Below are 13,775 nucleotides of genomic sequence, written 5' to 3' on the forward strand. Positions count from 1 at the left end.
TGGTGGGCCCGTCAAGCACTCCTTGTGTCAGTCAGGTACAGTACTGACTATTAAAACTGTTAGAACATTTTTTTTAAAAAGTGCAACATTCTTTTAAATACTTAAGTTTAAGCAGTAAGCACAGGTCACCTCCAAGGAGTTAACAATTCTGATAATTCAGCTCCCTCACATTAGCAACATGCAGCTAACTTCAGTGATCTGGTTTCCTCACAAGAGGTAATCAGTGTTCAGAACAGAAATATTTTTTCCAGGGGGTGGGGAGTTGGGAAGGAAGGGTTTAAGAAAGCAGCAAATAAATAAAAACAAAACGTTACTAAGATTTCTTGGTAACCACTTTTTTTTTTAAAAAAATTCCCTTCCCATGAATTTCTCTCCTCTCGCCTAAATATGCTGACTCTCAGTGCTGGGGGTATATTTCCACGGACCAGGAAGCCCACCAGTACCTCATCCAAGTGGCTCCCATGCAAGTCTAGACAGAGTGTGTTGTCAGCCTTTCAACTACAACCAAGCCCAATTCAACATGTTCCCAATGTCCACACACAGTTTCGAATGAAACTCAAGTCAGAGTCTTCCTCTTTCTAGCTAATCGTAGTATTTCCACCACTGCTCTGGAAGGGATCAGGTAAGCGCCATTTGATTTTTAAGAGCTAATGATGACAATATTCAATATAAGTGAGTGCTAATTTGGGCCTTTTAAAACAGTAAATTCAGTGGAATGCTGTCTCTAAATTTTCTAGTAAGCAATTTTATCAATTTAATGTTTTCTAATTAAGTATTTTACCATCAAATTACTGAAGCTGTTGTGAATTTAGTTATACTGTCGCTTCATTAAAATACCAAATGCATTATACAAAAGAATACCCAAACCCCATATCCAGTGCTGCATTTGATCATTCTGCAGACAATATGTAGAAATAGCCAGATTCCTCAGTACACGGGGCAGAACACCAACACTGCAACATCTCAGTGCCCAAAGCAGACCACAAAATTATGGCATCGATTCCCACGACAAGGTCTCAAAACCCTAGCTACACAACACTGCCTGCTGCAACAGTAGGAATTTTATTTTTTTAGGAACAGGAGTAGGCCATTCAGCCCCTCGTGCCTGCTCCGCCATTTGATAAGATCATGGCTGATCTGTGATCTAACTCCATATACCCGCCTTTGGCCCATATCCCTTAATACCTTTGGTTGCCAAAAAGCTATCCATCTCACATTTAAATTTAGCAATTGAGCTAGTATCAATTGCCGTTTGCGGAAGAGAGTTCCAAACTTCTACCACCCTTTGTGTGTAGAAATGTTTTCTAATCTCGCTCCTGAAAGGTCTGGCTCTAATTTTTAAGACTGTGCCCCCTACTCCTAAAATCCCCAACCAGCGGAAATAGTTTCTCTCTATCCACCCTATCCGTTCCCCTTAATATCTTATAAACTTCGATCAGATCACCCCTTAACCTTCGAAACTCCAGAGAATACAACCCCAATTTGTGTAATCTCTCTTCGTAACTTAACCCTTGAAGTCCGGATATCATTCTAGTAAACCTACGCTGCACTCCCTCCAAGGCCAATATGTCCTTCCGAAGGTGCGGTGCCCAGAACTGCTCACAGTACTCCAGGTGCGGTCTAACCAGGGTTTTGTATAGCTGCAGCATAACTTCTGCCCCCTTGTACTCTATTACTCTAGATATAAAGGCCAGCATTCCATTTGCTGCCTTGATTATTTTCTGCACCTGTTCATGACACTTCAATGATCTATGTATCTGAACCCCGAAGTCCCTTTGGACATCCACTGTTTTTAACTTTTTACCATTTAGAAAGTACCCTGTTCTATCCTTTTTTGATCCAAAGTGGATGACCTCACATTTGTCTACATTGAATTCCATCTGCCACAGTTTTGCCCATTCACCTAATCAATATCGCTTTGTAATTTTATGTTTTCATCTACACTGCTTACAATGCCACCAATCTTTGTGTCATCGGCAAACTTAGATATGAGACTTTCTATGCCTTCATCTAAGTCGTTAATAAATAGTGAATAATTGAGGCCCCAAGACAGATCCCTGCGGGACTCCACTAGTCACATCCTGCCAATGTGAATACTTACCCATTATCCCTACTCTCTGTCGCCTTTCGCTCAGCCAATTTCCTAACCAAGTCTGTACTTTTCCCTCGATTCCATGGGCTTCTAACTTAGCTAACAGTCTCTTATGTGGGACCTTATCACTATTTTTGCCACTAGGCAAATACTAGCTGCTTTGTTTCAACTTGTCTAAATTGTTTTTTTTAAAAAAAAACAAAGATTAAAAATATTGAAACATTTTGGATAGACAAGCAAAAGACAGCACTGGAAAGGGAATGTGCAGTGGAGAGAAAGATTAAGACATTGCGAAGAAAAGTGAGCACGTGATACACATACATGAGCTAGGTCACTACTTGGGGAGAAGAGAAAAGAGAAACAGAAACAGACTATATCTCACTTTGAAGCGATATATATAAGCTGGGCAACCTTTTTGTGGGGAAGGAGGAGGAAAGAATCATGCCCTAAACATCAAACTCACCCATCAAACCTTCTTCACTTCTCGCCCACTTCCACCTTAGATGCGCTACAGATCTAAAGGCGATAGGCTCCTCATGTGACATAGAATTAACCTCCAGGTTATTTGGTGCTTTACTTCAGCATAAAGCATTCTCCAGTAGGAAGACTGGCCCTGCCTACTTGAATCATTAGTGACAGCAAAAATGGTCATAAATCAAAAGTTTCTCTTCAGATGTACTGAAACATCAGTTGTCTTTCCATCTGATCATTGCATATAAAAGAACAAGACTTCTGGAACCCAACTCTGTATAAAGGAGACCCCCACAAACCAACATGGTCAAACAGTAATATGCAAAGTCTCGAGCAGAAATTGAGGACAGATCACTGGATGAAAAGAGCATTTTCTCAATAGCCTGACAGTTCAATTAATTATGTGAGTGTTATTTCCTGGCTACAGACCTTGATCATTGCTGGGGTGGGGTTCCACAGATGTTACGTGGCATCCAATAGCTCACCCAAGGTAGTCACTTTTCACATGTGATCCCAGACGCACGTGCAGCTGCTGGTTATTTAACCGTGGATGGCAAGTACACCCAAGGCTGATCCTGACATTCATACACGCGTACCTTTCAGTGCAGGTCACTGATATTTCCATTACTAGCCAGGGTCGTTATGGGCAATTGTCATACCCCTACTGTCTCAGTTGGCATCAGTGAATGAATCACTTTGAATGAAAACAATTATGTGGACTGAGTGGAAGAACAATTTAACTTGTGTGCTCTTTCTCTTCAATAATCTAGGTATTACTGGATACAGTACAAGTCTGCACTACTATGCAAAACCTAAAAACTGATTGCACAAAGATTTGAATAATGAGACTCCTTATTTCCACACCCATTGTCACTTTGCACATTGAGGAGAAGGCAGCCCATCCATTGTACAAGCCACTGAATTTAGTAGCTGCCTGGCTTAGAAATCCTCTGATTCAAAAAAAAATTGCCTTTTACTGAAAATAGATGCTTAGTATTGCCTACAGTCGATCATCCCATTTCTTTCCCTACTTGGGCTAAAAATTTCTGTGATCACCCACAAATCTGGTTCATCAAATTCCAGACCAGCTGTCTAATCTACTGAAGCTGTCCTGACACAGCCACATCAAACTCATTGAAATTCTAATGGAATTTCAATCATTAAAGTAATGCAATTCAACCCATTTGAGTTCCAACTGTTAATAGGGATTCAGACTTAAAGATCCCCCACATTTATTTTAGGGTCCATTTTGTTTCTCTCCCATCATGTACACACAATCATTCTCCAAATAAGCTGATCTGCTCAGCCAAATACCAATGGGTGCAACATGCACTAGTGTCATTAGAAATGAGTGAAGGGAGTTAAGACTGTAATGGATTTCAAATTATATTAGCTATACAAAGTGGTCTAAAAGGCAATCACCATCAGCAATGTACAACATTGCATACTCCTGTGCTCCAATCTTTTAATGAAACAGTGTCTGATCTTTCCACCTCCTGCCCTGAGGCACTTACTAATGGTGGGATAGGTTCCTCAGGCACTGGTCACCCTCCAGTACTGCATCTAAGTGGCTTGGAGTCTACACTGTACGGGGGTAATGCACTCAAACTCAATCCTGCTCCCATCCAAACAAAACCCTGCCAATTCTTCGACCTGCACCCAATCCTCCCTAAAAGCAGAAGGGACTAAGGACTACACCAGCAACCTCGCTGGCACAAAGTATGAGATCAGTGAAATCAGCACAGGCCCAGGATTAAACTTGGGACCGTCCCAGTATTTATGACTCAGGACTAGAATGGACTAGGGAGCAGATTCTAGTAGGTTCTTTTTTTTTAAAACAAAAGTGCCTGCTCTGCAGAAAACTACTGATGTTATTTCAAAAAGACATTTAACATGCATTTTGGGACCTTGGCTATTACAAGAGTAATTACAGCAACAGGCACAATGGTGAATGGGGGAATTCAGTGTTACAACATACATTGTAAAGGTGTTGAGAAATCAGTATTTCAAACAGATTCACGAAATTAAATTTACAATTATCCTCACTTCCTTGTTTGACAAACTTTTAAAACATACTTTTATTCAAAGTGAGTGACGACGAGATCATTGAGGAGGAAAACTACCTGGAAGCGGGATGAATTGACAGCTGGAATATACGATCACTGAACCGCCTCACCGATAATGGCTATCGATTCGGTTCAGTCACACTCGGGAATTCTTCCCAGCCAGTTCATCACCCCTGATCAGTACTTCAGCAACCACCCCCTCCCCCTTGGGACTTCAGCACTCATGATTTTAAAAAATATTCACAGACATATAAAAAACATTCATATCAACCAGCAGAAACAGACCAAGAAAGTAAACAAGGCGAATAAAGCTAAATCACTATGGCCTTAAAACATCTGGATTTAAAAAATGATAACAAGTGGTAAAGGGAACAGCCTCCTTCTTTAAAAGAGGCCTGAAGCAAAAATGTAGGAAGTAAATACTGTGGATGGCGTTCAGGAATGGACCCATAATCCAGAGAATGCTGACGGTAACTGCAGTATCCCCAAACCTATTGGAAAGTGCATCTATGTGGACATCAGGTGAGAACAGGTTCAGCTGTGATGAACCACACAATCAATCAAATAGCTTGGCAACAGTTTCTAGACTCACACAGGAAGAGCACTTGGCTGAAGTACTCAAGGGCTGCTGATGCCTGTGGAATCATACCCGAGCAATTGTTTGCATTTTCCTCCCCCTCTCAGAGATACTAAGGAAACAAAAGCTTAAAACACCTAGCAAACAGCTAATCCCAAAGACACAGGAGCATTATATCAAGTATCTTGTCCCTTTAAGGCTGAATGGTGCAATTGCTGTGCCTTCCCGGGTCAGTTAGAGGGTAACTATTCTTGGGCAGACTTTCAAGTCAGTTAGAGATCATGTTGGCTTTTTATAAAGACGTACAAGTAAATGGACAGATCTGAATCAGAGTCAGAGAATTCATCGCCTTATCCCATGTAAGACATCAGGGCCACTGATTTATGGTATTTGTGTAATTGAAACTGTTTTTATTGGAAACTTGTGGGAGCGTCAGGAATATGGTCCGGCTCAAATTCCATGATTGTGTACATATTTGCACATGACATATTTGATCCCACTCCAGAGACTTGCGCACATAATCTAGGCTGGCTCTTCAGTGCAGTACTAAGGGATTGCTGCACTGTCAGAGAAGCTGTCTTTCTGATGAGACGTTAAACTGAGATCCTGTCCTCTTAAGTGGATGCAAAAGATCCCATGGCACTATCTTGAAGAGGAGCAGGGAAGTTCTCCCTGGTGTCTGGGCCAATAATTATCCCTCAACCAACATCACAAACAGATGATCTGGTCATTTATCTCATTGCTGTTTGTGGGAGCTTGCCATGTGCAAATTGGCTGCCGCGTTTCCTACATTACAACAGTGACTACACTTCAAAAGTACTTCATTTGCTGTCAAGTACTCTGGGACATCCTGAGCTCATGAAAAGTGCTATATAAATGCAAGTTATTTCTTTGAAAAGCAGAGGAGGATCAGATGGAGTCATGGAGGATGTATTTTTGCGCTGGTATATTTTAGGTATTGTTGGGAATAAAAGAAAATTGCTGGTTAAAAATAAATTGGCCTTGGGCAAGCTGAACACAGCACCAGCTACCTTGGAGACAACTGGGGGGTGGGAGAAAAGTCAATGGAAGGCAAGTTTAAAAAGACATGCAAGTATGGAAAGAATGGCAAAAGCATGACAGCTGGGCATGATGGAAATGGTATTACAGAAGAGCATGCTATGACTGCAGACTGCACCATAAACACTGCTTTCCAAGATAATCTCTGACAATGCTTCCATTGTGAAGAAAATATTAATATTGTAAAATTACAAATTTAAAAAGTGCTCAGTTAAGTCCCAAATTTGACTATCGCGTGTATCATGTCCAGGACACAATTTTAAAATGGTGCACAACACTGTGCAGTTGACAGAAGTGCGAGAAAGCAACAGAGCTGAGGCCATGTGGAACTGGCTCACTAGGATACCTTTGAGCAGTTGTGGCAAATCTGCACCAGGCACTACTGCACAATAGAAAACAATACAAAATAGAATCTTAAATGGAACTGTGTATTATCCCTGGGATTGTAGGGCCTTGTAAATTAAGAGCTGTTGCATCATACACAGATTTAATAATTGTTACCCACTAGGGAACTGGGAGACACAGTTGTTGACAACACCGGTCTTCGACCTCTGGGACCTAGGTTTGAAACTAGCCCAGACTAATGGGATGACAGTCTCTTCTCAATGCAGCTGCAATGTCCTAACTAGAATGGGTTTTAGTGCTTTCAATCTAGTATGTAGTAGGTGCAAGTCCACACTACAAATGGCATTCTTGCTCAGACGCACAAAGACATGCACATGGACAGCCAATATGGGAATGGGAGGCTCCTCTGAAGTTGAAGGTTAAATGGGGCAGAATACCAACAGCTTTACTCTGTAACCTCTACAACATCAGAGCTAATAATGCTCCACACCAGCACAGGGTACTTCCACTCTTCTTCACTAACGCCTAGTATTTAAGCAGCTCCTCAGGTAAACTTTACACTTATTCTCACATCCTAGAAGATACAGTGCAGTTGCTTTCACGAAAAGGACTATTTTCGATCATGAGAGAAGGGAGGCAAATAGGAGAAGGGCTGGAGAGGAGGAAAGATAAAGAAAAAGGAAAAAGAGAAACAGAAAAGGCAGAGGCACGAGAGAGGGGGCCAAGAAATGAAAGGAGAAAAAAAGTGTTACAAAAAAAGCACATGCAAGCGTGAGACTGCCTGTGATCACAGGGTCAAAAGCAGCAAACTGCAAACAAAATAAGGTCAGCCATAGAACGTCAAGAAAATGGAATCTATAATCCATATTCGTTTTTTTCTTAAAATAAAAGGCTTTAATGTACCAAGGTGCTGAAACCAGTAGAAATTCACTCAATGATTTTATAAAACTGTTCATGCACCATGACAGTGAAACTCAAAATCTTTTGAAACAGTCTTTTGTACCTTCAAGTCGAGCTGCTATTCTATTTGTGCGGTATCTTTTCAAACTTGAAGCTCAGTATTAAGCAGTTGGCAACTGCAGAAGAACATTCAAATTTTCTTTCAACAAAAGCAGCTGTTACTAAACACTTGTGATGCTGGATAGCACAACAACAGATCTCGTATGGGGTATGAATATAGTCAAATCTTAGCTTAGCTCAGCTGGCAGCACTTTTGCCTCGGAGTCAAAAGGTTGTGGGTTTCTACCTCACATCAGGACTTGAGCACATAATCTAGGCACTGTGCAATATGAGATGTTAAACTGAGGACCCATCTGACTGTGCTGCTGGATATTAAAATTCCATGGTACTCTTCACAAAAGAGCAGGGTGTTCTTCCACTATGCTGGCTAACACTCCTTCCATCAAATCAGTACCATCAAAAAGAAAAACTAACTGGCCAGTTATCTCACTATTTTTGCAACACTGGTGGTGCAGAATGGCTGCCATATGCGCCTACATAAGTCGCTGCTCTACACAAGCAGTTCATCACATGAAATTCAAGACATTTTGCTGAATATATTTTTATTCAACAGCATGTGCTATTCACCACAGCTCCATTTTACAGCAATCAAATTGGAATTTCAGTACAATTAAATTATGGGAGAGAAGCAAAACTGTATTCTCATCCTAATGTTCAAATCCCTTCATGGCCTCACCCTTCCGAATCTCTAAATTCTTCCAACCCTACAATCTTCCAAGAATTCTATGTTCCTCCAACTCTGGCCTCTTGTCCATCCCCCACTCCCTTCACCGCACCATTAGCAGCCGTGCCGTGTCTCCCTAAACCGCTCCTCCTTGAAGGCCCTGCTAAAAATCTACCTTTTTGACCAAGCTTCTAATCACCTGTCCCAATATCCCACTATCTCCTCCTTTGGCTCAGTGCCAATGTTTGTCTGATTATGCTCCTGTAAAATGCCTTGGGGACGTTTTCCTACGTTAAAGACATTATATAAATGCACGTTTTTGTTGTTTACTTAGTGTACCAATGTGCTATAACAGAAACTATACTTAAGCTAATATGCTTTATTGCTCTCCCAGCACTCTTCTTGTGTGATACTCATTCCATCGCCTCAAATTACTCCTACTACCAGCGAGACTTGTAACCACCAGTATTTCAACTAATTATACAGCTCAAAATATTGTCTCCAGGTACATACAATGCATGTTTCGAAGGAGAATGCTTCGGACAATTGTACGACAGGGTCTCTTCAGGTCAAGTGGACACAGTACAAAAAATTCACACATGCACAATTATATTTTACTGAAACTCTATTGAAAACAGTAAACTAACATTATGTCTGATAGTTTTTATAAAATGCATTGTGCTAATTATTAGAACAAGAGGTAAAATTTGATTTTTACCTAGTCCAATTCCCTAAGCTTTAAACGATCAAGGCAGGGGAGGTGTACACACTTTGGTCCATATATACTGTTGAAAAGAATTCTGCAATGGAATATGGGCTCTTACCCTTGATGTTGGCCTTCTCAAGCTACGTAGAAGCTTCCCTCTCTTTGAATCATCTCCATCTGGTTCAAAAGTGTTGGGTGTAGTATCTCCCTTAGGCAGTGAAGAATCAGCCTCTGCTTTTTTCTGTGATGACAGAGACCCAAGTTCATCATCACTCCCAACACTGAAACTTGTTCGATAACTTGCAAACTTGCCTAACTTTTTGGACCGGTCCCTGTACAACAATGGTTTGCTGACAGATGAAAGTTTCCTCTGACGCTCCAAAGAGCTGATGTCCATCTCACTGTCTGACCCATTACCACTTCCATTCGATTGGGACTTTGCGGAAATAGAATTCCGGATAGTGATAATTTTACCCTGGGTGCTGTCATGTGGCACTGAATAGATATTCTCTTCATCCCCTCTTGGTCTCACCAAGGTATCTACTGGTTCTGCATAGTCAGAGGTGTATGATCCATCTTCAGAAGGTGCCCAACTTACAGTTGAAGGCTTTCTCTGCATTTCTTTGCTGCCTGGTTCTTTCCCCTCAGAGGAATCCATTTTCTTCATCAGTTTGTCAAAATGTACCATTGGCTTTGGTTTTACAGGAGGAGGTACTTTGTTATTTAGTCTCTCAAAAGAGCCGAGAGTGTACAGAGAGTAGTTGTCATTCCCTTCAAGGTCCATTAAGAGCTTAGATTGGTCTTTAGTCCCAGAAGTTTCATCTCGAAGTGCAACATAGGGTGGTGGACCTTCAGTGTCCTCGTCGTAATCAAAGCAGTTTGAATTGTTGAGAGGTGAGCCAGGCCTGGGAGAAAAGTTAAAGACTTCTTCTGTATTGCTGCATGCTTCTGCTGCATTGTCATACATGTGCGAAGCTTCAACGATTGTTTTCTTTTCAGCCGCATCTCTGAAAAACGGAGCAAAAATCTCTACATTGTGCGGAAATGGCTGCCCGCTGGGTATTACAGTAAACTTGCCACAGATCTCTTGAGCAATTTCTTGGCCTTCTTCAAGCTGGTCCCGTGAAACATTGCTCTCCGGCACTTCAGCTCCTTCAGTGACCGCTGCCAGCTGAATCGGTATGATGTCCTGCACATCTGACAGAAAGGCACGGAGCATTGCTAAGGAAGATTTGCGCCTTGCCAAGTAAAAAATAATATATCCATGGACTAACTGGTTTTTCCTTATGTTGAAAGAGGAATGGTAGGAGAGAACCGATAGTTCAACACGTTTACGCACTGCTCCGATTGCTAATTCAAGCATTACTGAATTGCTGTTCCCAGGCTGCAATGAGCTACAAAAATGAGGTTGAATGATGGAGAGGAGGACTTCATCCACGCCAAATAAATCACCACACATCAAACACATTACTATTCGAAGATCTGCATCAGTTAAGTCTTTAATGCTTGGGGATGAACTTACTAGATTCAAATTGCGTTTCATGGTATCCAACAAGCCTTTCAAAGCCTGATTGATTTGTAATTCACTGAAGTTTCGTCCGGAACCCACACTGTGAGAAGTTACATCAACAAAAAGACATTGCAATTTGTTGGCAAGTTGTTGGCCATGGTTCCTCAAAGTCTGTAGGGTTTCTCCGCCACTCTCCCTTTTGTTTGCTAGAACTAGTGTTAGAGGCAGCTGTGCTAAATGATTGTCCCTTCTGTCTAAAGTTGACTCTTTCAGTTTCTCTAAGCTCTCCATTATGTAGTACAGCGATTCTTTGGAGTTGTAGAGGCAAAGACAACCATGGGGTTGAAAGGTTGGCGTCTGAAAAGAATTAACCCGATGTTTTACATTACCTTCTATCGGTCGTAATGAAAGTTCATACATTTTGCCCTCAAGCACGTATTTATCATCAGTACACAGCACCCGAATTTCATTTGCCAGTTCATGCGCAAGTCCATCCTTGCCGAGAAGTACAAGGTTGAGTTTGTCAGCACTGGAGTCCGAATGAGAGTTCACATGGCTCCGGTCAGATGATCGATAAAATCTAGTAGCCAACAACTGTTCAACTTTGTTGTCTACACAATTCTGACTGTTAGGACAAGTCTCTTTTGTCGGATGGAACACAAAATGAATGTGCTTTAACACAAGGGCATCACGTTCAGCTTGGAGCCTTTGAAGTGCCTTAAATCGTTGCTCTTCTCCCAAAACATCCTGGATGAGACCCATTTTCTCCTTGCTGGGTTTGGCATCCAACTCCAATTCATAAAACAACTCCGAGTACTCTAAAAGCAGTTCCTGAAACTGATCCTTGGCCTTGTCTATAATCTCACGCTGGTGTCTACTGTAAATATCTTGGTATTCATGCTCTTGGAGCCACTGATAAAATTCCTCATTCATAACAAAACTTCTAGCCTCTTCCCATGGTTTCCCAGGGGTTATGAAAGGTGATGATGCCAGGTTGTCCTTAAAAGCCCTCCTCATCTCAGCTCTTTTTCTCTCATTCTTCAGTTTTTCTAAATGCTTAATGAATTGATCTTCAGCATACTTCCAGGCCAGCAAGTCAAATGGAATCCTGTCGTCATCCATTTTGTCAATATGATCGGTTTTATCCCATGGCATCTCACTAAGAACAACAAACCAACCTGAGAAGTCCTGCTTGGTCTTCAATCGCTGCTGTGCCGTGGGCCAGTTCAAGTTTTCAATCTCATTCAGATCAGGGAAAAGGACATCAAGAGCTAGTACAAGTTTATTGAGGTACTTGTTCTTTAAGTGGTCAATGTGCCTGTCCTTAAGCATCAGAACATGCTGCAAGAATAGTTTTTTGGCCTTCGGAGTTCCTTCTAGATACACATACTCCTGGAATTCAGGTTTCATCTGCATTTTCCTAGTGGCATTCATCCAACTTTCATTATGATGGGTGACACAGTGGTTAATGATAAATTCATACTTATCTTTTGCATGAGCTATTAGTTGACTTTGTTGTTTCAATGCTTCATAATATGGAGTTATTTTGGGCTTTGCCCTGCTTTTATCTATTAACTGCACTAAAGTATTAAAGGCCAGTTCCACATTGACATTCGATCGAGCTGATGTCTCCACCACTTGGAGGTTCTTTTTAGTCATGGCGAAGGAGTGCGCTTCACGTATGTACCGCTCCACTCCTTCATCGCATTTTGTCAGCACCACCACAATGGGCTTTTTCGTTTTTATTATTTGGTTATACAAGTTTGTGATAAACTTAAGCTGCTCCTCAAAATTCCTGTTCATACCCCGGCTGACATCTACGCAAAGAAGGAAACCATCGATCAGCAGCTTCCCTTCTGGCATCTGCTTCTGTTCAAAGTCTTGTTCCAGACCCAACTGGTCAGTGCAAATATACATCAGCTTTTCAGCGGATGCCAATTTGGTCGCTGCAGCACGTTTAATGTAGGGTTGCAGGGCAGTGCTCCGATGGGGCTGAAAAGTCTGATCATCAATGAACTCTGTTTGTTCCACCACATGAATTCGACATTCCGCTCCTTCCTCCACCGTTCGACCAACCTCGCCCCAATACAAAAAATGGTCATTGTTAACAACACGGCCCCCAAAGTCACTGGTGCTGAGGACAGATGTGTGGTCAAGATGAAATTCATCAGCTTTAGGGCGCACAAATCGATTGCAGAAACATGACTTCCCAACTCCGCATTGCCCCTTCTCTTTCTCCGTCCCAGATAATCCCACGACACTAATGTTGTAGGTTGGGATCCGCACATCCTGTTTTTTTGCCATCATAATTATCCGATCATCCTGATACTGTCAACAGCATGTTAGTAGTTGTACCTACTCCCAGTACAGTACCACCATAGAACTCCTAGCGATCTGAAGAGGGTAGTTACAGACAGACACCTTTTGCAACACAAGCTTCAGATCCCATCCATGTCTTCGTGATCCCCAGTATTACTCTCTCCACTGCCCCAAACAGTTAAAAATTGATGGTCCCAATAACTCCCTGTGAAAGAAAAACAAGTAATTAGTATTGGAAAATGAAAGTGCAATGGTGAGAAGGTGTATCCTATGTTCATTTGAACTTCAAAAAAATACATAACAGTACAATTATAGATTTTGTCTTTTCAAAGTCTGGTTGTGTCTGAGACAGCAACACAAGGATGAAGTACTAGTGGTTATAGGGCTGTTACCAGTGGTGGCAGAAATTGAAGGTGATTAATTAATAGCATTGCAGAAGACTGAAGAGCAATTTTTTAGGTTGAAGTGCAATATTTCCAATACTGTTTGACTACTTGCTAAGCAAGCCCAAAGTCAACAGTGTAAGCTAATTTCACTCAACTGTACAGCACTAGAACTCCAAAGGCAAACAAGATAATTAGTCTACAGCAGTAAATTTTTCTGTAGCATGATGTTGCCATGCAAATAATGCAGCAGACTTTATGGTGGAATATGGGACCAAGAACCAATGAAAGTATTTGTTTCTCTGCCCCTTATTCAATCACCACCAAAAAACAAATGCTTTAGTTAGCTCTGTCCTATATTCCAGTTTTAAACTTAGCATATTGCTCACTAAGTAAAAGTACAGCAGTCACAGGGATAACATTTCCTTCACCAATTTTCACCCACCCTTTCCTAGTTGGAATATGGTTAGAGACACTGGGCGGCTCTACAGTACCTCACCCAAGTGGCCATTACTGACATCTGAGCCTTAACTGTCAATGTCAGCAGGATACTTGACCACAGC

The 13,775-nt window shown here is 41.6% G+C and overlaps 1 protein-coding gene across 1 annotated transcript in view; it reads right to left on the minus strand.

Annotated features, from left to right (window-relative positions):
* Positions 1–13,775, minus strand: part of arhgap35a (Rho GTPase activating protein 35a) — a 115,587-nt gene that overhangs the window by 67,601 nt on the left and 34,211 nt on the right. Inside the window, exon 3 of the mRNA XM_067974835.1 lies at positions 9,119–13,034. Within this exon, the coding sequence (XP_067830936.1) occupies positions 9,119–12,817 (3,699 nt within the window). The 5' untranslated portion in view covers positions 12,818–13,034. The remainder of the gene's footprint in view (positions 1–9,118; positions 13,035–13,775) is intronic.

This window comes from Heptranchias perlo, chromosome 41, assembly GCF_035084215.1.
Source record: "Heptranchias perlo isolate sHepPer1 chromosome 41, sHepPer1.hap1, whole genome shotgun sequence".
In the NCBI taxonomy this organism is placed as follows: domain Eukaryota; kingdom Metazoa; phylum Chordata; class Chondrichthyes; order Hexanchiformes; family Hexanchidae; genus Heptranchias; species Heptranchias perlo.